The sequence below is a fragment of the Crocodylus siamensis genome, chromosome 4 (genome assembly GCF_052110815.1).
Source record: "Crocodylus siamensis isolate JL-2025a chromosome 4, ASM5211081v1, whole genome shotgun sequence".
Taxonomy (NCBI): Eukaryota; Metazoa; Chordata; order Crocodylia; family Crocodylidae; genus Crocodylus; species Crocodylus siamensis.
Window position 1 is genome coordinate 92,935,224 of NC_143398.1, and position 23,376 is coordinate 92,958,599.

The 23,376-nt window shown below is 44.5% G+C and overlaps 1 protein-coding gene across 3 annotated transcripts in view; it reads left to right on the forward strand.

Moving 5' to 3' along the window:
- Window positions 1-2,905: 2,905 nt before the first annotated feature.
- The window catches only part of USP44 (ubiquitin specific peptidase 44), a 32,296-nt gene continuing 11,825 nt past the window's right edge, over window positions 2,906-23,376 (forward strand). Inside the window, exons 1-2 of one of the 3 annotated variants that reach the window (XM_090042884.1) lie at window positions 2,906-3,031; window positions 12,779-14,293. In XM_090042884.1, the coding sequence (XP_089899010.1) occupies window positions 12,866-14,293 (1,428 nt within the window). In that variant the 5' untranslated portion in view covers window positions 2,906-3,031; window positions 12,779-12,865. Of the gene's footprint in view, window positions 3,032-3,752; window positions 3,865-12,778; window positions 14,294-23,376 lie in introns of those variants that run through there. The other 2 variants (XM_090042881.1, XM_090042882.1) reach the window with 2 other exon arrangements.

The window sequence follows — 23,376 nt, forward strand, 5'->3', positions numbered from 1 at the left end:
GGTCACCCTAGTGATAATAAGGCTTGATTCTGAGAGGGGACTTTGGGTTCCTATACAAAATAATTTGTACTGATAATTAAAGAACAGCAAAAATCTCTGCATCAAGATTTCTACACTTTCTTCATATTTCCTTATTACAAGGGTGTAGGTTGTAGCCGTGTTGGTCTAAGGACATAGGCAGACAAGGTTCTTTAGGTGAATCTGATATCTTTTATTAGACCATCTTAAATAGTTGGAAAAAAATTATAAAGCAAGCTTTCGGGTTCAAAAACCCTTTGTCACGCTAAGGAAGTTTCAGCAGTTGGTGTGTGCTCTTCCTGGATGGAATGAAAAGTAAAGAAGCCAGGCTTTGTGCCTGAAAACTTGCAAATAATGTTTTTCCAACTATGTAGTTGGTCTAATAAAAGAGATCACACCAATCCAAAGAACCTTGCCTGTCCTGACCTTGAACACATTTCAAACTGAGGTGTTGGCCTGAGATGCTAGGGATATGAAGCAAATGTTTTTATTTGTCACAACCAATAAGAAGCAAGCATATATCCTGGATATACTCAGAGTGAAATCCTTTTGACAGGACTGTGTCTAGACACGTACAGGGGTTTTTTTAACTCTCCCCAACACCTATGCCTTTCTGCTGCTTAATACCAATCAGGTACTCCTTCTACAGAGGGTACAAACATAGCAGGAAAAAACATGCAAAATATAAGTTAACTCATCAAATGTACTGTCCAAACTAAACTAAAAGGATTGGTAATATGTGGAGAGCATCATTAACAAAGGAAGGCAAAGAGATTCTTAATATTTACAATTTATGGCATCTGCAGGTTGAGAGAGCATGCATGTGTATAAAGGCCTTCTTCTGTTTAAGCCTTCATCCTGAAATTGCAAAAGTACTTGGCATATGTAATTATACCGGCCTTCTAAGAGCTTCTTATAAAGAAAATGTTTCAAAAACAGCCATGAACAGTGTGCAAAATGCTACAGGAAGAAATTAAATTAACCCAGCTGACTGTATTCTGTACAGAGGAGGACACTGTGTTAGAACAACTTGCATACAATAAATAATACCTTCCAGCATAGGCACCAACTTTTATTTTTGCCCTGAGGACCTAAGATGATGCACATGTGGCAAGTTTTAAGCATTTTAAGTGACAGCCGTCTTCGCGAGGGAGGCCAGGGCCTTCCAGCCCCCACATACTCTGCACCTCTGTCTTCCACTATATGACATGCTGAGGATAAGCCAAATTGCCGACTGGGTTTTGAGATGTTCAAAACCAGAGCCTGAAATGTCCTGTTCTGGCTGAGCAAGGATGATGCGACCAAGGACATGACACTGAACAAAGGGTTGTTTGATAAATACAGGTATTTGATTGCAAAAGAATAACTGAAAAAAACAGTGTGAAAAAGAGAGGGCTCCTAGTGGTTTGTGGACCACATCTAGGAGATCTATGTGAACTAAACAGGAAAAAACAACATCTTATTATTAGATTGTTAAATACCTGAGCTGATCCACAACACATGGAGTAGAAATGTAATAACACATTGTCAATAACAGCTTGCTGGCCCTGGCATTCCAGCTAGATTAGAGATAGCATATAATTCACAAGCCATTTACTTTGGCAGTTCTCTGATGTGATTTCTACAGTACAGTTTCAAGCCTTATATACAGTGAGACCATTAGTAAGAGGCTTGATTTTCAGACATGACTGTACTTTCTGAAGGACTCCATTCTTACCATTATTAAAAATAACACAGCCCTCCCAAATTCATAATGTGAATTACCATTTTTGAGGCTTATGGGAAAATGGAGGAGAGACATAGTTGGCCATGTTCATCTTCAGTCAAGTAGAAGGCAGAGTAGATTGGCACCTTACAGACGGGGTTGGCAAAATGTGGCCCACAGGCTGGATGCAGCCTGCCAGGCTATTCTATCTGGCCTGAGGGGCCCCTAAAAAATTTAGAAAATTAATATTTATCTGCCCCGACTGCCTGTCATGTGGCCCTCGATGGCTTGCCAAAACTCAGTAAGCAGCCCTCTGCCCAAAATAATTGCCCACCCCTGTTACAGACTAACCAAAGCAGGTAGATAGACAGATGCATATAGATGGAAAAGAGCCTTAGTGCCAGTAACAAATACAATTCTGAACATAGGTCCAACCCTAACTTATTTGACAATAAAAACCACTGTCTCCTCCAGTCCTGCATGACGGAGGAAAGCAAATCCAAAGTCTTAAGGCTGGAAAGTGACCTTGGCAGTTGCATCACAATATACCAAGGTAAATAATAACGTGTGACATACTGCAGTAAATAATAATGCCAGCCACTTCCCTGGACAGGACACCGAGTCACCCAGCATGTAGAAGGGAGAGCCCAGAACTGCAGGACAGGGAGGGCCTTTCTCCCTGAAAACTTACTGCAGGACCAGGGCCGGATAGAAAGGGGGCCCGAAAATGGTAATTTTGTTATTATTATCTCTGGTGGGGGGGGAGGGGTGCGATACTAAAAGCTTGCTGGGGCCGCCGGGAGTCTAGGCACGGTGCTGTGCAGGACTTGAGCAGTAACAGCGGTGCTGGCAGGCCTTTCTGCAACAGCCACATGAAGCGCCACCCGCATAGCGCCTGCCCCACTCTCTGCCACAGCAGGCGGGCAGGGTGCTGGCGGGGGTTCACCCCGTTTCTCATTCATGGCCTCCCTCGCTTCTGAGCAGCCAGACGCCCTCGTGCCCGGAGCCAGGTCCCCACACACAGCCCAGAAGCACCTCAGGCCGCACAGCCCGTCCAGTGCCCGGGGGCTGTGTTAGCACCTGCCAAAAGTCCCGCGCCCCGGCAAGTGGCGGCCGACACGGAGGGGGGCCGAAAGCCTCTGCAGAGGACGGGAGGGCGGCTCCCATTGGGCGCGGCGAAGAGGGGGCGGGGCCTGGCCAGGGAGGCCCGAGAGGGATCCCCGCGGCTGGGGGAGGGGTGTAACGTCACGCAGGGGCCGGCTGCTCGGGGCAGGCTGAGGCTCGGGGCGCGCAAGATGGCGGCGGCGGGTGAGTGGCGGCGCGGGGCGGCCCCTGGCGGGGGGCGGCGAAGCGAAGCGAGGTGGAAGCGAGGGAGGGGGGAGGCCGGGCCGCGAGAGCGCAGCGCGGCGGCGGCTGGGCGAGCGGGCTGCGCTGTTGGCGTGCGGGAGCCGGCGGCGCGGGCGCTTGGTGCGTATCTTACGCAGTTCCGCGGAGCCGCGAGCTGGTGTACGAAGTACCGTAAAATACGGTGTAAAGTACCGTAAATGCGGTGTAACAGAGCGCAGGCTCGGGTGCAGCACGCCGCGGCGCTGGGGATGTGCTCCCGGGAAAGAGGCCCCTTGTCCATCTTTCAGCCTGCGAGCCAAGGCAGGATGCTACCTGGGTTGAAGCCTCCAAGGTTTGGGGGTCTGCTCCTTTGCAGAATAAGCAGCCAAGTGCAGCCTGTTGGGGTCTGGCCACCTCCGTCCACCTGCTGTGCCCCATGGCCGAGACAGGGCAGCGTAGCTGAGAGTTGGAGGCCCCTTGGCTGAGGGCCTGGCCACAAAGTCCTGTTCAAGTTTATAAAGACACAGTGGTGGAAACCAACAGCAGAACAGTGTGAACAAGCAGACTTGTTAGGGAGCGCACCCCAACAGCGGTCACGTGGGAATGGGCCTGGGGCAGAACCGTGGTGTAAAATAGTTCACAAAGCCAATCCCTTCCTTCTGGTGAACGGTGCCTCATTTTTTTTCTTTCTGTGTTTGAGCAGATTAAGTATTGCTGTGGTAAAATAAGTTTCCTCTCTGCTTCTCGGTGAGAAACACCAGGTTTTTTCATGACAAAAGATCTGTTGCTGTTCTGCTGATGTTACCTCATTAAAGGTATACACGTGCTAATTTGATTAGATGTGATGATTTTGTTTGTTAAGCCAGCCTTCAGATCACCCTGAGGCCCAGGGCAAAGCACTGTACAAAGAAGGCATTTCTCAGAATAATAGATTGTGTAATTGGCACTTTACATTATGATAACAATGAAGTTTGTACATCTGTTCCTGTTTGCCATGAAGTTTATCCAAGCTAATTAGAGGCACTATCCTTTCACTTCTTTCTGAACCTGGAATAAAAAAAAAAAAACAGATTCCTGCTGGTTTAGAACGGAGCATGTGCTCCCAGAACTTCTCAGTAACTGCCGTAAATCTACTACGCTATTTTCAGACTAAAAGTAGATTTATTATAGGTTTCTCCTTTTCCCTTTTATTGTTGGCGGCCCCGGTGTCTGACACAATAGTCTAAATGCCTTACCCCTACAGAATTTCCACTTAAACTTTTTCTACTCCATCATATCTGGAAAATAGGCAGAAACTTTCTGTTTGCCAAAAAAGTGTGAGAGTTGATTATAATTTGATATACTCAGATCTGTCTGAATGCAGAATACTGGTAATTTAAAGCTATAGGCTCTTTGACATGAATGGGAAAAGATCTCCAGGGTTATTTTTAAATACTATTTTCTTACTATATGGCTTATTAGCCTAACGATATAACTGGTGCTGCAAAAAATTAAAAAATGTTGCAGATAGCTTTTAAAGAAACAGTGGCAAAGGAAATGTAAATTTCTGACTTAAAAGATTGGCTAGGTTCTTTGGTTAGATGTGATATCTTTTATTTGACCAACTGAGTAGGTGGGAAAAAAAGTTGTTAGCAAGCTTTTGGGCGCAGTCACCCTTCCTCAGGCATAGGGAGATGAAGGGTGACTGCGCCCAAAAGCTTGCTAACACCCTTTTTTTCCCCAACTACTCAGTTGGTCAAATAAAAGATATCACATCTAACCAAAGAAACTTGCCTGCCTAGGTCCTTAGACTAAAATGGCTACAACCAAAAACGCAGCTGGCTTAAAAGATAATACTTCTATTATGCAGTACGCTTAGATTATTAAAATGCCCATTGTCTTTGATTCAATACCTTTTCAGTATTTCAGTCATCAAAGTAGAAATCAGTTCAGTGAACCCTGACAACTTTTTAGATCCCAAAGCATCAAAGGTGCACTTTTATGTGAAATTATATTTTTAATTTCTGAGATTAGGTTTGATAAAAATCACACTTAATGTGTCGCTGTTTTTACTCTTTCATTTCAGTTTCAGTGGAAATCAGTGCAGTCAGTTTCACTTTCACTCATTTAAAGCTATGGTGTCTCCATTTCAAATGTGGCAGGAAAGATTCTTAAACAACATAAAAACAGGATGAAAATGTCTATTGGCCTTGGTTAATAAAAGGTATTTTTAATACAACAAACTTGAGACAGTTTGAGCATGCTTTGAATTATGAAGTTTGTCAGTTCACTTTGCATGTGATTTAAAAATAAATAAATAAAAAAATCAAGCTTTACATTGATGCAACAACATTAAAGATGATAGTTAAAAGCTTTTTTTAAAGAAAAAAATCCAAGTCTTTTGATACCCTTTCTTTTGTGCCAGTGAAACTAGGGGGGAGAGAGGGTTGTGTATAGTTGAATTCTTCCACAGGCTTTAATTACATACACATTTTTGTTAGTACTCTCTTGCTAGTCTCTCCCTTGTTACTTATCTTATCCTTTTTGCTCAGCTTTTAGTAGAAACTGCAAGAAGGAGGATTTGATCTCTGAAGTGCTGGCCAACTAATTCAGACCAGTTTCTTTGCTTGTACAGAGAGTGGAACCCTGTGAGGGAGGATGGAGCAAGCCAACACACAACTTGGCACTGAATAACTTTATGTGGGGAATTCTTAACCTTGTCTGATTGAATACTACAAGTTGGATGGCTTTTGCTTTTTTCCGCAGCTGCAACTCTCCTCTAGTAGCAGCAGGTTGTGTGTCTGATCTCTGCCACCATTCTTTAATTTAGGCTGTCTACTTCAACTCTCCAGTCTAGGAATTTTACCCATTTTTGTTTTAAATAACTTAAGTATTGTGATTTCCACTTTATTTCTGCTTGAAATTCTTCCATATTCTAATAGATGTTATCAGCAAGTTACTTTTAATACTTAGCCGAGATCTTCCCATTCTTGATTTTGTCCCATGTATTATCCTAAACTTTGTTCAGTCTTTATGTACATCTAAATATTTGAAAGTGACTTGGCTTAACCGAGCCATCAGTACATTTTTATTCTCTTCACGTCTTTCCTTGTAAAGAAATCCATGTAACAACCCAACAATTTGGTATGGTTTTTCTGCAGTCCTTTGTTGTTGGAGAAAAGCATTATTCTCTTTTGATTGTTATTAGTCTTTAAGCCCCGAACCTCTAAAGAACTTCCATGGCATTCTGAGCTTTCATCAGATTTGTTCTGTTACTTTGGTAGTGTTGGAGTGGTGTCATGATGGTCCAGAAATTATGTGAAAGGCAAGGATTTTTGTGGATGATAATTTTCAGTGGACCTAACTCCATTGCTGGGATAAAGTTAGACAAACTTTTTGTTACTTTGCACATTAAAGGTTGCAGTATACATTATGTATAGTAATAATCTGTGTCATTGAAGCCAATGGAATGATTTGTGCTCTTAATAAGAAACATGTTTAAATATAGGTAGCCCAATGTTCTTTTGACATATTCCCTGAACTGGAGCTTAGGTAAGTAAGGGTCAGATGTTAAGCTTTAGCTCTTCAAAGCGTTTCCTGTATTTCTGGTGAACATTCCGGTGGCTGGAGGCTTATCTACAAAGCTGTAACAATAAACTAAACAGTTCTTCTATATTCCTTTCTGATCTCTGGCAATAAATTTACCATATCTGTGGAGGAGCCTAGGAAACTTTGCCTCCTCCCTGGTAGGTAGGAGGGCAGGCAGGAAGAAAATTAGGCAGACTTCACTCCAGACCTTAACTTTTTTTCTTCAAAAGATTGGTCAGAACTCAATATATTCCTGTGCAAGTTTTCACTTCTGTCAAACTAAATTTTCAGATGGAAAAGGCTTCAGTTTGAAAGCTTCTAGCCATGTAATGTTAAGAAGAGATGGATGAGGAGGGGGAATGATTTTCAGCACCAAAACATGGTGGTGCTATTTTCCCCGCAGCAGAGTACCCCTGGGACCATTGCTCTTATCTGGTGCGCTTCTGCTGCAGCTCTGCCCTCCCTGCTGCCAGAGCTGCTACAGGGAACATGCAGGGAGCAGAAGGGTGTGGGAGGGTTGGGGTGGGGAGGGAGGCATCCACCTAGCTCCATTCTGGTGCTCCTGACTTGCTTAATAAGTGCTAGGGACTCACACCCTACTTCCCCACCATTGTTATGCCACAGGTCACCAAACATGTCAAATCTCAGTTTCTAGTTCTTTAATAATGTCACATCAGTCCTATCAACCTAGTTTATCTTAACATTTTTCATTAAAGCTGTTTCATGAGAAATGTAGGTGAATTTAATTGCTGCTTAAATCAGTATGAAAACTGTTTCTGAACCTGAATCACTAAGGGCATGTGCCAGACAAATGGTTTATTGTGAGGTAAAGTGGGGAAGGCAGTGATTCACTTTGCAGCTGCTGCCTCTTTCATCACGGACTAAGATATTGTGGCTTAATTTTTATGTACTGTAAGGAAGTGCATGCACCTAGACAGGACATCTGGTGCATAATAAATTGTTTGTTTTAAAACCTGGGAGGAAAAGTGGTCTCATGAATTGAGTAGTGACCTAGAATTGAGAGGTATGGGTTTAGTCCTCTTACTGTATGACAGGCTTCCTGTGCAACTGTGGGAAAGTCCCTGTCTTGATTCCCCATCTGTAAAATGGTTAGAGCTACTTTTTCGCAAAGGGGAACTACAAAAATAGGTGTGCAGCCAACCACAGTGAATCACCTACAAATAGACTAGTTTGAAAAACCTTCCTTCTGCAAAGATTAAATGTAAGTAGAGATACAGGCACACTTCAGTGGTCCAACAAATCATCGGAAGTCAAGAACAACAAGTAGTCCTTTTTTAGGTATGTAGGCAGTAGAAGGAAAACAAATGGAAGTGTGGACCCCTGCTTAACACCTCGGGACAGCTAGTAACCAACATTCAGGAAAAAACTGAACTTCTGAATGCCCACTTTGCTTCGGTATTTCACCAAACCAATAAGACAGACAAGCGAGATAAGGCTTGTAGGGGACATGCTGGGACTGACACCCTCCTCACTGTAGATGCTGAGTGGGTGCAGGACCAGATGGACTTCATCCGAGAGTGCTGAAGGAGCTGGCTGAGGTCATTGCAGAATCCCTGGCAAAGATCTTTCAGAATTTGTGGCGCACGGGAAATCCCTGAGGATTGGAAGAGGGCTAAAATTGTGCCCATCTTCAAGAAGGGGAAGAGGGAGGACCTAGGCAACCATAGGCCAATATAGTTAGCCTAACCTTTATCCCAGGGAAAATCCTGGAAAAGCTCATTAAAAAAATCTGTGTGTGATACACTTGCAGAAAGTAAGATTCTGAATGATAGCCAGCATGGCTTTGCTGTGCGTCGTGGGGCAGGGCCGCGGGGGCGGCTGTGATCCCCCTTGCGCCCCCTTACCGTGTCACATGGGCAACCTAGCACCCTCTTGCCTCTCCTGCCACGTCTTTGCTGTTATGGTTCTATAAGGGAGGCTGCCTACGATTCCCTCGTCCACACTAATATGCTGGCACTATTCCCTGTCCTTTATAGGGTGAGTCAGTGCACCCCAGCCTTAAGGGCTATGCGTGCCTCCAAACCTCCCCTTTAGCACACCCCAAGCCTTGCAGCTGTACTGGATGTTCTCATGTCATACACTCACCCCTCCTGGGCTTCTGTTCCCCTCTCGCCCTCTCCCGGGCCTATTCACTCCCCCTAGGCTTCTGTTCAGCTCTGTCGAGCTCTTATCGGTCCAGCCCCAATCCGCACATCGGCCCCTCTCCAGGCTTATGCCGCGTACCTGCCCCTCTCCAGGATGTATACCGCACGCCCGCCCTTCTCCGGGGTTTAGTGTCGGTAGGAGACTGATTGCTCCTGGGGCCTGTACCGCGCCTCTCGCGCTTCCTTGCCCTCTTGGGGCCTGTGCCGCGCCTCTCGGGGCCCATAGCCATGCCTGACCCCCTGACCCTTCCTCTGGGTCGTGCGCCCTACTGGGCAACCGCCCTCACGGGCTGGGGGGTCGCAACCCCACACTCACCAGACGCCTCTTTGGCACTCTAAAACACTGTGTCCACTGTGGTACTGCTCACTGTGTCCCCACTGGGCACCGGGAACCCCCAAGCTACTGGGGAGCCCCCGTGAGGCCTCCTCACGCCCCTACAGCCTCATCCAGTCCTCCGGTGTAACAGTAACTCAACCCAGAGCCAAACGGCTGTAACATAACCACAACGAGCCTTCTGGCTCACAACATAACCTCCGTGCCATGCTGGCTCTTAGCCATACCTCCCTTAGGGTTCTCTCTTCCCCTGCATCATTGCAGCTGGTCTGTGTGGTCAGGCAGCAACCATCCACTCGGCCTGCTCAGCTCTCCCACAGTGCTCCAGCTCCAGCCTGGAGAGAACTGCTTCTAGGCTCTGGCCTGGGCTGTTTATAAAGGCCTAGCCCTGCCCCTTTCTGGTCATATGACCCGCCTGGTTGCTCTGGCAACCAACACCTGTGTTGCCTTAGGGAGCTTCAGCAGCCCTTATTCCTATGGTCAGTAGCAGGCACCCTAGTGCCCTGCTACACTGTGGGTAGGTCTTGTCTTACCAATCTCGTCTCCTTCTATGACCAGGTCTCTCCCCACCTGGACATGGGAGATGAGCTATATATTATATACCAGACTTCCAAAAGGCTTTTGATCTAGTATCCCGTGATATGTTGGAAAACTGAAAGATTGTGGGCTCAGCTGCTCGACAGTTCAGTGCATGGGAAACTGGCTACAGAGTAGGACCCAGAGAGTTCTCATGAACGGACCTGTGGCATCCTGGCGCAATGTGGCCAGCGGTGTCCCTCAGGAGTCCATGCTTGGACCAGTGCTTTTCAACATCTTTATCAGTGATTTGGATGGGGGATTGAAAAAGCTTGCTGGCCAAGTTTGTGGACAACACCAAGTTATGGGGCAGTGTGGTCATGTCAGAAGGTAGGCTGCAGATACAGGTGGACCTGGACAGGCTTGAGAGTTGGGCAGATTGAAACCAGATGAAGTTTAACACTTTCAAGTGTAAGGTGCTCCATCTGGGGGCAAACAACACACAACATATAGGCTCTTTGCTGATAGCTTGATTTGCACCACAGCTGAAAGGGACCTAAGAGTAATGATTTACCATTGCATGTATATGAGCCGTCAGCGTGAGGTGGTGATCAGCAGGGCAAATAACATACAGGCATGCATCAAGCAGTGCATCTCATGTAAAGCTAAGGAAGAGATACTCCTGCTGTACTCAACACTGGTGAGACTACAGTTGGAATACTGTGTTCAGTTGTGGGCGCTGCACTTCAATAAAGATGTGAAAAAACTTGAGAGTATCCAGAAAAGAGCCACCCATATGATCAGGGACTTGCAAGGCAAGGCATACGAGGGTAGCCGGAGGAACCTGGGCCTTTTGCCTAAAGAAGAGAAGGTTGAGAGGGGACTTGACAGCGGCTTACCGAGGGGACTTGACAGCAGCTTACCACTATATCAAAGGAGTGTATCAGGAGCTCGGTGAACAGCTGTCCACCAGGGCACCCCTGAGGAAGACCAGGACCAATGGATACAAACTCCTGGAAGGCCACTTCAGGCTTAATACAAGGAAAAACTCCTTCACAGTCAGGGTGTCCAGCCTGTGGAATAAATTCCTTCCAGAGGTGGTGCAGTCACCTACCCTGGAGGCTTTCAAGAGGAGACTAGACAGTTACCTCGCTGGGGTCACCTAACCCTAGTTGTCTTCCTACCTAGAGCGAGGAGGGCTGGACCTGATGCTCTCCAAGGTCCCTTCCAGCCTTTAACAATCTATGAATCCTTATTACTGTTTCATAGCATGGCAGTGGTCTTGAGAAATCCCAAGCAATGTGCTGCTTTTCCCTTCCAATCTGGGAATTATGGATTGGCACCTATCTAACTATTGAGGACAGTACTAATAAGGACATGGGGCAAAGCCTGAATGAGTAAGGATGCTTATCATGGATGCATTAGTTGAACTAGTCAGTTCAACACAATTTACAGACTGTTTATTGTATTGTAGAGAAGGCTGTACAGATTACAGTTAGATACTAGTGTATGCTTGTAAGATGTTTAAAAATCATCATATTGAGATAGTGAAACAATATCTATAGATGTATAGTCATGCAGTAAACTTTTTTTGATGGAGGAGTGGAAGAAAAACAAGTTTAATGTAGATGTGATCAGTAAAAAAAAATGTTGTGAAATTAAAGATATTATCTAGGTGGAGTGTACATAGAAGTTTTTCTGCTAACCAGTTGCCATTTCTTATCTAGTTTTTTCACAAATGCCACAACATTTGACATATATATACCAAAGCTTTCTATATTGATAACTGGGATAGCAAACATTGGATTTTCACATTAATATGGTCTGGCCCAATATGTAATGATTGACTATTTGTACACCACTTCCAAATTTGTAAAAATGAAAGCATAGTAAGTGATTAGGGTTGTAATGAAAACATGACTTTTTTCAACACAGCCTCTTATGCATCTTTACATAATATTTGAGAGTTGCTTGAAGCTTCTCTAATGAGAAATATATGGTTCTTCTAGAGGGAGTTAATTTGAGTGAAACCAGCAATATGTTCTGTCTGGCCCATTTTGTTAGTAATAATAGCACCAATGTGTGAGCTCAGATTTAAGAATGTACTGACTTGGGTTGCCAGATTATGTCTCTTTATACTGTTAAGGGAGGAAAGGCAGAGAGAAAGAGTCATTTTACTTTTGTAATTCTTATCAGTTAGGATTTGTCTGCATGCAAATTAGTTTAGTTAAAGTAGTGCAAACCCTTACAGTGGGTACTTTTGTTTTTGTTAAAAACTGGCTATATCTGTTCAACTCCCCTCCAGAAATTTACAGTATGAACCAGATTTAAATTGACTTTATCATCTTCATTGATTGAAAACCTGTTTAAAATTACACCTTTACACTGGTGCAACCTTGTATGTAGCTCAGACTCCTAAGGCAGAAGTTTCAAGCTTGTCATTCCTACAGGTCACCAGCAGGTTGTATAAGGTCTTTCCCTCATCCCCCACAAAGATGCCAGAATGGATCTCAGAGTTGAAGCACATTTTTAAAACTCCTTTTAACATAAGCAGTCATGTGCTTTCTTATACATTGCAGCTTTATTTAAACACAATAAGTGTATTGGTGTAATGAAAAGTTAATTCTAAATCAGTCCTGAAAGCCTTGTGCAACTTCCTATGAAAATGTATCAATTTAAAATTTACCAGTTTAGTTTATACCTGTAAATTTACCAGTCAAAGCTAAGCCAGTATGGTCCAAGTTAAACAAGTATGTATTTCTGTTCAAAATTGCAGTAGTGTAATAACTAGTTTGGAACAACGTTTTTTAATTAAACAAGTGCAACTTTGTTTAGATTAGGCTTATATTATCACAGTGCCCCAGTCCTGACACCAAAGGTACTAGTGGAGTGAGTAGTTGTATACATGCTGGTTTGGTCCTTGACTCTTCTGCTTTAACTGCAAATAAAGGTGCTAACTGTACCAGCGGGTGACCTGATATGACTGTGTGTGCTCGCTGGGATCTAGAGTGGAATTCATGACTTCAGCTGTCTTGTACATCAGTTTGTGATAGTTGCTTTTAAAACTGAAAATTTGTGTGATCAAAAATGTCTTGAATAATTTCTGACTTGTGCTGATCTTTTTCTTTTTCTTTTTTTTTTTTTTAGTTTGCAGGTCAAAATGTCTCAGACAAAAAATAGTTAGAATGATGTATTCTGTGAGCCTATCTTGTCTCTAGCATTTCAGTATTAAAAATGGACAAGTGTAAACACGTAGGAAGGCTGCGGCTTGCCCAAGACCATTCCATCCTGAACCCTCAGAAATGGCACTGTGTGGACTGCAATACTACAGAATCTGTATGGGCATGCCTCAGCTGTTCCCATGTGGCATGTGGAAGATATATTGAAGAGCATGCACTAAAGCACTTTCAGGAAAGTAGTCATCCTGTGGCATTGGAAGTAAATGAGCTGTATGTTTTCTGTTATCTTTGTGATGACTATGTTCTGAATGATAATGCCACTGGTGACTTAAAACTGTTGCGAAGTACATTAAGTGCAATCAAGAGTCAAAACTATGACTGCACTACCCGTAGCGGCCGGACTTTACGATCCATGGGAGCAAGTGATGATTCATACCTTTCACATGATTGTGCCCAAGCTTTGCTTCGTAATGAAGACCGCATGTTCACGGCTTTGTGGCACAGGAGGCGTGCATTAATGGGCAAAGTATTCAGAGCATGGTTTGAGCTAACGCCTACTGGAAAAAGGATTTTGGAAGAAGAAAGGCATCGGGAAGAGGCAGAGGAAGAGAGGGATAGAGCTCGGAAGAGAAGACAAGAGCGAAAGCGTCAGTTGAAAGCAGAGATGGAAAAAATGCCTCCAAGAAAGAGTACTCGTTTACAAAATAGAAGTCAAATCTCAAGAGTACCATCCTGCGTACAAAAAATACAACGTGATCTGGACTTGCCTGCAGAGCTGAAAGGAACACATACCTCAGATGAAGTAAAACTGAAAAAAATCAGTGACTCCCCAATTAAACGAAGGCCTACGGTGACTCCTGGTGTAACAGGACTGAGAAACTTGGGAAATACGTGCTACATGAACTCTATTCTGCAAGTACTGAGTCATTTACTTATTTTTCGGCAATGTTTTTTAAAGCTTGATTTGAACCAAACTCAGGAGTTGCTGGCAACAGCAGTCAATGGTAAAACAAGGTCTTCTAAGAAGTACCCTCTGGTTATTGGCTCTGTGTTTCATGTGAATGAGAATCAAGAGAAGGTGAAAGGATCATCTTCAAGGCGACCTAGTTTATCCTCTGGACTAAGTGGAGGGGCATCAAAAAGTAGAAATATGGAACTTATACAGCCGAAGGAGCCAAGCTCAGAGTACATATCTCTTTGTCATGAACTACATACTCTGTTCCAAGTTATGTGGTCTGGCAAGTGGGCACTGGTATCTCCTTTTGCTATGCTCCATTCTGTATGGAGATTAATCCCAGCTTTCCGAGGTTATGCCCAACAAGATGCTCAGGAATTCCTCTGTGAACTTTTAGATAAAGTACAGCAGGAACTGGAAACCACTGGGACCAGATACCCAGCTCTCATCCCTGCTTCTCAAAGGAAACTTATGAAACAGGTTCTGAATGTGGTCAATACCATTTTTCATGGACAGCTTTTAAGTCAGGTATGTATCAGGATTTTTTTTTCCAATCTGTTGTAGAAATCAGTGAAGGCATAAACCAGAAGATATATTTGTAAGGGGTTTGAAAGATTAGGATTGCCTAGTTGAGCTAATGAATAAGAAGGGACAACAGAAAGGGATACTGAATGATATAAAGAGGTGCATGGATCATTCTCTTAACCAAAGGAATTACCTGGTAGAAATTAAAATAACAGCTTCAAATGATAAGTGCAAATACATCACTTCATGACTGAAGTATATTCCTAAAAATTATTATTGAGGTGTAGAAGTTGACTTATAGAGAAGTAAATGTTTTTCAACGTGTGTACAATATCTCAAACCTGAGAGAGACCTACATCAGTTATCCATTAACTGTTGGGGTTAAGAAACATAAAGACATAAATGGTGTCTTGTTTCCTAATGGTCAATTATCGGAGTTTTACACTTCAAAGCATCTGGTTGGCTCCGTTGAAAAAAAGAGTATAGAAACTACATAACATTGGTATGTATTCACTTAAGTGACACCTTCACAATAGTGTAAAGAGTGGTGGGCAACTGGGACCCCAGCCCCAGCTGCCCACTTAAAGAGGATACAAGAAACTGCTGCTGGCTGGGCCCCTGCAAGCACCTCTGCTACGCAGGGCTCAGAATGTGTCTGTTGCACTGCTATCCCTTATAAATAATTTGTTCTGCTTCAGTAAATCGTTTAAAATGGATTTTGAAATTCTTAATACAGAAGCGTGTACAAGTCTGATTTCTATCCACAGGACACTGATTCATGATACTGGGGTTCTTCCCTAGATGATACAGCAAGCTGTGCCAATGAAATGAGCCAGGTTTCATTGTGTCCTTTGTTTGGTCGCTATATTTTTTAAGAGCTCTTATGAAATACTTCTGTATATTCCATCAGTGTATGGAGCAATTTAAGTAGCAGCTTAATGCAGTGTAGCTGAAGTATGCCTACTTGTGTAAAGTCCTGAGAACCAGCTAAATATTAACCCTCAGAATTTCTGTACTACCTGTTGCAGAAAGATGTTCCTCGATAGAGAAAAGCTGATTTGAGTGAGGTCAGTTCATCTGTGTTCTTGGATTACCACAATAACTTTTTCTGAGATAAGACTGTTTTCCCCTCTGCCAAGTACAGATTTTGCTTCCTGCTGGTAAATTACTAAAGAAAAGTTAAGAACTGAATGCATCTAAACCAAGGAGGAGAATATGGGCTCTGACTGTAAAGACTATTTCTTTCACGTTCTGTCAGTCTTTATATGCTAATCAGATTCTAGTGACTGTCAGGATGAGGCTGAAATCTTACAGGGTAAAGAATCTTTATCCTGCCAGCCCATGTTCTCAAGTGTGAACCTAGTGGAAAAGTGGGTTAACAACTTATCTCCTCCCCTCGTAGAAAGAAGGATGATTGTTAGCTGTTTACTTAAATCATGGTTTCATGGGCTTCGTGGAAACCATGAAATCCAGGATTGTCCTCGAAATCAACAACAAAAAAACTTAAAATGCTGATTCGTCAGTGGGTGCCAGTGGTCCTCACTGCCATTACATCCCAGCCCCAGCGTCCCAGCCCCATCAGTGGGTGGGGTCACGTGAAGGCAGCAGAAAAGATGGCTGCTGCCCCCCAGTCCCTCCTTCCTCCCTCCCTCAGGCCTCTCCACTGATCAGTGCTGAGGAGTGGGGCCGCAGGAAGGGCAGCTGCCGCCTCATCCCTTTCCCGCCAGGGCCTCTCTGCCGATCAGTGCCAAGGGATGGAGCCACCAGAGCATATCTACAAAATGTCCACAGAACTTGCTTTTTATGCTGCAGCAATCCACAAGAATTGGTAAGTCTACCCATGATTTAAGTAAACTCCTAATGATTGTCCGCTCACAGCCTAGGACTGCAGTAAGTTGTCTGTGTTTCATAACTCTGTTGGGAAATGATCATACATGCTATTGGGAACATTACTTCCTTTCCACTTCAGAAATGAGCGTACTCCACACGGGACTGTTGTCAGAGTGTTAATTGATTTATACCTGCTCTTGTAAGCTGATCCTTGTGGAGTTGTCAGTACAAGACTGCTGTTATCTAACACTTCAAGAGCAGGAAATTTAATAGTAACTGGCTACTTGTTGTGAAACGTTGGCTTTCCTGTAAAAAATCATCTTCTGGTCCTCTTTGGTTAGTGTTTTTGTAAATCAATGGCATCTGGATGGTACAGTGAGTTTAATGCAACAATTTTGAAATCAAGCCCCACAATGCTAAAGGCCAATAGAGGTTTAGTGATCACCTAATTCTTAAGGGATTGACAAACTGAAGTAGCAGATCTGTTTAGCTTAACATTAACTGGAATTTCCAGCGTAGTATTGGGAAAACTTGCTTTTATGAAGGCTGACTGCAACCATTGCTATTATTGTGTTTTTCACATAATTAAACTAATTGTACCTTTTGAAGTCACCTTTCTGACCACTAATTATGTTGACTTCTATTCTATTGACACTTCAGAACCTTAGCAATTAAAATGTAGCCTTTTTCTAACCACTTTTTTGTTTTTTGATAAACTTACTGGCAACAAAACTAGTCTGTAAGTTTTATAATCGCTCAATTATCAACTGAATTGCTGCTGTATTCTTAAGTGTTCCCAACACAGCTGGGTGGACCTGGGAAAAGAGGAGGAATCATATTTCTGTCTGCAAGAACTATTCCCACAAAACCCTCGAATGTAGATTCAGGAATAGCAGCAAAAAGTCTTTTTCCTGGGATACACTATTTCATTTTGGGAGCTAGTATAAGCTCAGCTGCCAAACATTTTGTGTTGATGACCATAGGAGTGTTTGCCTGGATAGCTCAGCTGGAGAAGTTACATCAGCAAATCCTTTTTTTTTTTTTTTTTTTTTTTTTGACTGAAAAAGCCTCTGTTTTTAGCAAAAGTAACAAATTTTGTGTGGCCTGAATTTCATCTTTTTAGCTTTGTCTTTTCCTCTTTTGCAGGCCACTTCACCTAAATGTTCCTTTAATATTTAATGGCTGAGGGAGCTGTGTTGTTGAGCAGTCTTTTAAAGTCTTTTTAACATTGACTGAAGGAAGGTCTTTGAACTTGTATAAGTAACTTGTCACTTTTATTATAGAACAACAAAATGTTTTATGCCTTCACAGAACACCAATGCAGAACGAGTTGTTAGGCATAAAATTAACAGTTGTTTCCAAGGTCGTGGGATATAAAGCACTTAATCAAAAAGGAACTGTCAGCAGCAGGGCAGTGCAAAGCTGTGGTACCTGATTTGATTCTGAGGAGATTCGGCCCAATTCGGGGACGGAATCTCAGAATTGGAATCGAATCAGGAGACCAAGTAAAAGCTCCAAATTGATTTGGAAGAGATTCAGAGAGTCAGCCATAGACTAAACAGGCAGCTGACAGCTGCCTCGAGCTGGTAAGTCTGTTTGGGATGGGGGAGGGAGGGATTGGGGCTGGGACAAGCTGCCCAGCCGGAGCGACGAGCACATTACTCAGCGAGGGAGGCTGGGGGGGCACGGGATGCGAGTGCTGCAGTGCTGGGAGCAAGGGCTCTGCCCTGCTGCTGCTTGCCCAGCTAAGGCGGTATGTGGGAATGGCTTGTTCCAGGAGGAAGGGGGGCAAACAGCAGTAGGGTAGTAGACAGCGTGCGGCACCCTGCTAAGCCATACCACACCCACACCATGGGGCAGCTGCTGCGTAGGTGACAAGCGGGGAGGGGTGTGATTGCCACTGCCCCTTGCTGCCTTGTGCTGCACAGGGGGGCTCTGCCATGAGTCCTCACAGTCCCCCAATTGTCACTGCCAGAGCTGGTACAGGACTTTTTTTTTTAAAGCTCCACAGTCACCGGCTACAGGAGCAGCAATCAGGGCCTCTCTGAGCTTATGGCAGAGCCCCCCCTGCACAGCGTGGGGCAGCAGGGATTGCCCCTCCCCCTGCCTGGCACCCATGTGGCAGCTGTCTCATTGCACAAGTGCAGCACAGCTCAGCAGGACACCTAGGCAGCTCCATCACTCGGTCCCAGCAGCCCGAGCGCCCAGGCAGCGTGCACCACCCTGCCAAGCCACATTGTACTCACGCCATGGGGCAGCTGCTGCATGGGTGCCAACCTGGGGGGGGAGGGCACAATCCCTGCTGCTCCACACTGCACAGGGGTCTCTGCCATGAGCATCCAGAGGCCCCAATCACTGCTTCTGCAGCTGGTGAGTGCGGGGCTTTTTTTTTTCTTTTAAGCACTGGAGCGAGGCTGGGCCTGGGTGGGGGATGGAGCCAGGCAGGGCAGCCATGGGGTCTTCTGCCGCAGCTCCCTGCACCAGGAGAGAGGCAGGCACAGCTGGAGGAGCCACAGGAGAAGCTGCAGCTACTCAGCTGTGCCTGCCTCTTCCCAGCCGATCCAAATCTCTCTGAATTGGTGCCGAATCGTCTGAAGCTGATTCAGACAAATCAGTTCAGGACAGTGATCCAAATTGAATCGCTGTCCTCCAGATCATCCAAATCGAATACTTCCCTATTTGCACAGGCCTAGTCAGCAGTACAGGTGAACCAGCCCCAAAGCAATGGACAAACTCTAAACTTATGATATAGTCAATGGACTATATCAAAGTGATGGAAGAATGTGAAACATTAAATATGAGTAGACTCACTGGGTACTACACACTTGAATGTGCATTAGCCTATTTTAATGCACTCTTTTTTGTGATGCTTTCATAGTTTCAGAGTTAGTAGGGTCAGAAGAGACCTGAGCAGATCATCAAGTCCAACCCCCCTGCCATGGCAGGAAAGAGTACTAGGGTGAAACGACCCCAGCAAGGTGATTGTCTAGCCTTGTCTTAAAGACCCCCAGTCTAGGAGCCAGCACCACTTCGCTTGGAAGTTGGTTCCAGATCCTAGCCGCCCTGACAGTGAAGTAGCACCTCCTGATGTCTGATCTGAATTTACCCTCCGCCAGCTTGTGACTGTTATTTCTAGTCACTCGTGGTGGTGCTTGGGGGAACAGGGACTCCCCCAGTGCCTGCTGGTGCCCTCTGACTAGTCTGTAACAAGCCACTAGATCCCCCCTCAACCTTCTCTTGTGGAGGCTGAACAGGTTCAGGTCCCATAGCCTCTCCTCATAGGGCCTGCCCTGCTGTCCCCCGATCATGCGAGTGGCCCTCCTCTGGACCCTCTCCATGTTGTCCACATCCCTCTTGAAGTGCGGCGCCCAGAACTGCACTAGGTACTCCAGCTGCGACCTGACCAGTGCCGCATAGAGGGGGAGGATCACCTCCTTGGACCTGCTTGAGATGCATCTGTGGATGTATGACTAGGTGTGGTTGGCCTTCCTGACTGCATCCCCACACTGCCAGCCCATGCTCATCTTGGCATCAACTCCAAGACTCCAAGATCCTTTTCTGCCTCTGCACTGACAAGAAGGGAGTTCCCCAGCCTGTAGGTATGGTGCTGGTTCTTCCTTCCCAGGTGCATCACTTTGCACTTGTCAGCGTTGAATCCCATCCTATTCTCATCCGCCCACCCCTGTAACCTGTTTAGGTCTGATTGTAGCCTATTCCTTCCTTTTAGCGTGCCCACATTTTAGTGTCATCAGCAAATTTGAACAGGGTACTTTTCACCCCCTCGTCCAAGTCAGTGATGAAGATGTTGAACAGTGGGACCAAGCCTACATCCCTCCAGGTCAAAAATGACCCGTCCACCACCACTCTGTAGGTGCGGCCCTCCAGCCAATTGGTGACCCATTTGACTGTGTGGGTATCGACACCACAGTCCCCCAGTTTTTTAATGAGAACAGGGTGAGGGACAGTGTTGAAGGCCTTCTGAAAGTCCAGAAAGACTATGTCTACCGCTACCCCTGCATCTAAGGATTTGGTGACCTGGTCATAAAAGGCCACCAGGTTGGTCTGACAGGACCTGCCTCTAATGAACCCGTGTTGGTTGCCCCTAAGCATAACCTCCCATGTATTAAAATAAGCATAAAATGTGTATTAAAATAAGCTAATGCACATTTTTTTAGTACCTCACAACGGAGGTACTACATTTTATGTGCCTTAGCAAAAGCACATTCATGAACGTGTAGAGACACCCACTGATCCATATTCTTTTCCCAAATAAGTTCTTTAGTCTGAGCTCCAAAATAATAAATCATCTGGTGATTTCTATTTACTACCAGATTTGTTAGTTGTAGAAATCTACGCTTTCAGGTATAAATACCCTTTGTCAGGCTGAGGGAGCATCTGCAGTTGGTGTGTGCTCTTCCTGGATGGAATGAGTTGGTCTGATAAAAGATACCAGATTTACCCAAAGAACCTTGTCTGCCTATGTCCTTAGACCAACACGGCTACAACCTATACCCCTGTAAACTAAACTGAAAGCATTTGTGGTCTTGGGAAACCATCCAAAAGAAAATCTGTAAGATTTGTGAATTGTACTGGTCACCTCAGTGGGTGAATTTAAATTCTGAAATTTAATTATAAATTTGAGTGTCAAAGCTAAACTAAAAGACTCAGTAATTTCAGAAAATGTCTTACTGAAGAGATGCCTGTTGGGTGCATATACAGACTCTTTTTAATACAGACTCATTAAATAACTACTGTAGTAATTAAAGCCTGATTCTTTAACTTGTTTAACTTTGATTCTCATAATTTCCTTCTAGGCTTAAGATGGACCTTTAAATTATAATAGCAGGGAGAGAAAAACATACTAGAATTTGTCTTTCCAAAGCATAAGGACACAAGCCTTTTTTCCCCTCCCATTTACAAGTAACTTTTAAAGAACAATCTGTGACCACTTCAGCAAAATCCTGAATCTGTTGTTGAAGTATAAGGGCAAGGCTTAACTGGGTTGGCACACCTTACAAAACAGTAAAATAAATATTGATTAAGCCTTATGTAATGTTTCCAGGACAATGGTTCTAAATTGTGAATTTGTTTCAATATATAGATTTCATAGACTTTCATAGACATTTGGGCTGGAAGGGACCTCAGAAGATCGTCGAGTCCAGCCCCCCACTCAAAGGGCAGGAAGTCAGCTGGGGTCAAAGGATCCCAGCAAGATAAGCATCCAATTTATTCTTGAAGGTGTTCAATGTAGGTGCTTGAACCACCTCCGCTGGCAGACTGTTCCAGACCTTGGGGGCTCGGACAGTAAAGAAATTCTTCCTTATGTCCAGCCTGAAACGGTCTTGCAGGAGTTTGTGACCGTTTGACCTCGTCATCCCTTGGGGCGCTCTGGTGAACAAACCTTCCCCCAGATCCTGGTGGTCACGCCTGATAAACTTATAGGTGGCCATTAGATCACCCCTGAGCCTGTGCTTTTCCAGGCTAAAAAGCCCCATGCTTCTCAGCCTGTCATCATACGGTCTGTTTTCCTGACCTCTGATCATGTGCGTGGCTCTTCTCTGGGCTGTCTCAAGTTTCTCCACATCCTTTTTGAGTTGTGGAGCCCAAAACTGGGCTCAGTACTCCAGCTGCGGCCTCACCAAGGCCGAGTACAAGGGGAGAATGAAGTCCCAGGATTTGCTTGAGAAGTATCTATGGATGCAAGCCAGCGTTTTGCTTGCTTTATTAGCCACAGCATCGCATTGCAGGCTCATGTTCATCTTGTGGTCAATGATGACCCCCAAGTCTCTTTCTTCTGTAGTGCTAGCCAGCATAGCACTGCCAAGCCTATAAGCATGGTGCAGGTTTTTCTTCCCAAGGTGGAGAACCTTGCATTTTTCAGTATTAAACACCATCAGATTCTCGTCCACCCACTTGCTGAGCCTGTCCAGGTCAGCCTGGATCGCTCACCTGTCTTCTGGCATGGATGCTTTGCCCCAAAGTTTGGTGTCATCAGCAAACTTGGCCAGTCCACTTCTGACTCCAATGTCCACATCATTAATGAAGATGTTGAACAATATGGGTCCAAGGACAGAGCCTTGGGGGACCCCACTAGTCACAGGGCACCATGATGATTGACTTTTGTGATATAATCTGAAACCTGATAGACTCTGAAGGTAATTTGCAATAAACCATCTTTTGAACTACAGAGAAAATAAGCTCTCTATATATACCTGCTTCAAATGAGAAATATGAGTCTTTAAAAATGTCTGAGATGTTGTGTATTGCTCCTCACCTTATATTCTGTTACAGTACAAGGAACATGCATAGCCCTCAACTCCTTTTACAGTTTTCTTAAGCCAAATTGATCAATTAGTGGTTTGCTATTTCTATGTCTTTGCTAGTATCGTGCTGCTGGGGAAGCAAATAGCATGCCACCTTTCTTGAGAGGCAAGGATTTCTTAGGGTGATATTTTGTATTGGACCAACTGGGTGTCTCTACACGGGCATTTACACTGACTTAAATTTATTGCACAGTAAGTGGGAATAGGCCAGCATTTACACATGTAGGCATTAAAGCATGTTAATGCTGTGTTACTGTGCAGTAACGTGTCTATATGTGTCTTACTGTGCAGTAACTAATTGGGCATAAATTTGATACCTGCATAATGCAGGTATCAGTTTTACACTCAAATAAATTTGGTGTGTAGATGCACGCGCCTGGATTGTGCAGTAATTTTGGTTAGCAAAATCGTGCACCCACTAAGTTGGGGCTTTTTTTTTAACAAGTGCTGGGGGCTGGGGAGGGCAGGGCAGCCATTGCTGGGCTGGGAGAGTGGGAGATTCAGCAGCAGCCAAATCTCCAAGTCAGATTCGGCCGAATTGAATCAGGACGGTGATTCAAATTACCGAATCAAATTACTGTCCCCCAAATTGGCTGAATCCAAAGCGAATACTAGCCACTTCACACAGACCTAGTACTCGATGTCTTTTACGGTTCTGTCCTATCAATTCTTTGGACTACTATAGTGACATCATCAGTGTACATGTATCACTTAGATGTTGTATGTGGGAATTCTGGGATACATACATTGAAAAATATTGGTTCAAGCACTGACCCTTGGAGGACTCCATTCTTCAAAGTTCATAGTGAACTCTGGCTAGTAGTGAGTTTGATTTACTAGAAATCGTGTTCACAACAAAAATGCACAATGAAAACATATGGACGCTAACATTACTGGTAATAAAGGCAAGAGATGATGAAAATCACCTGCTCC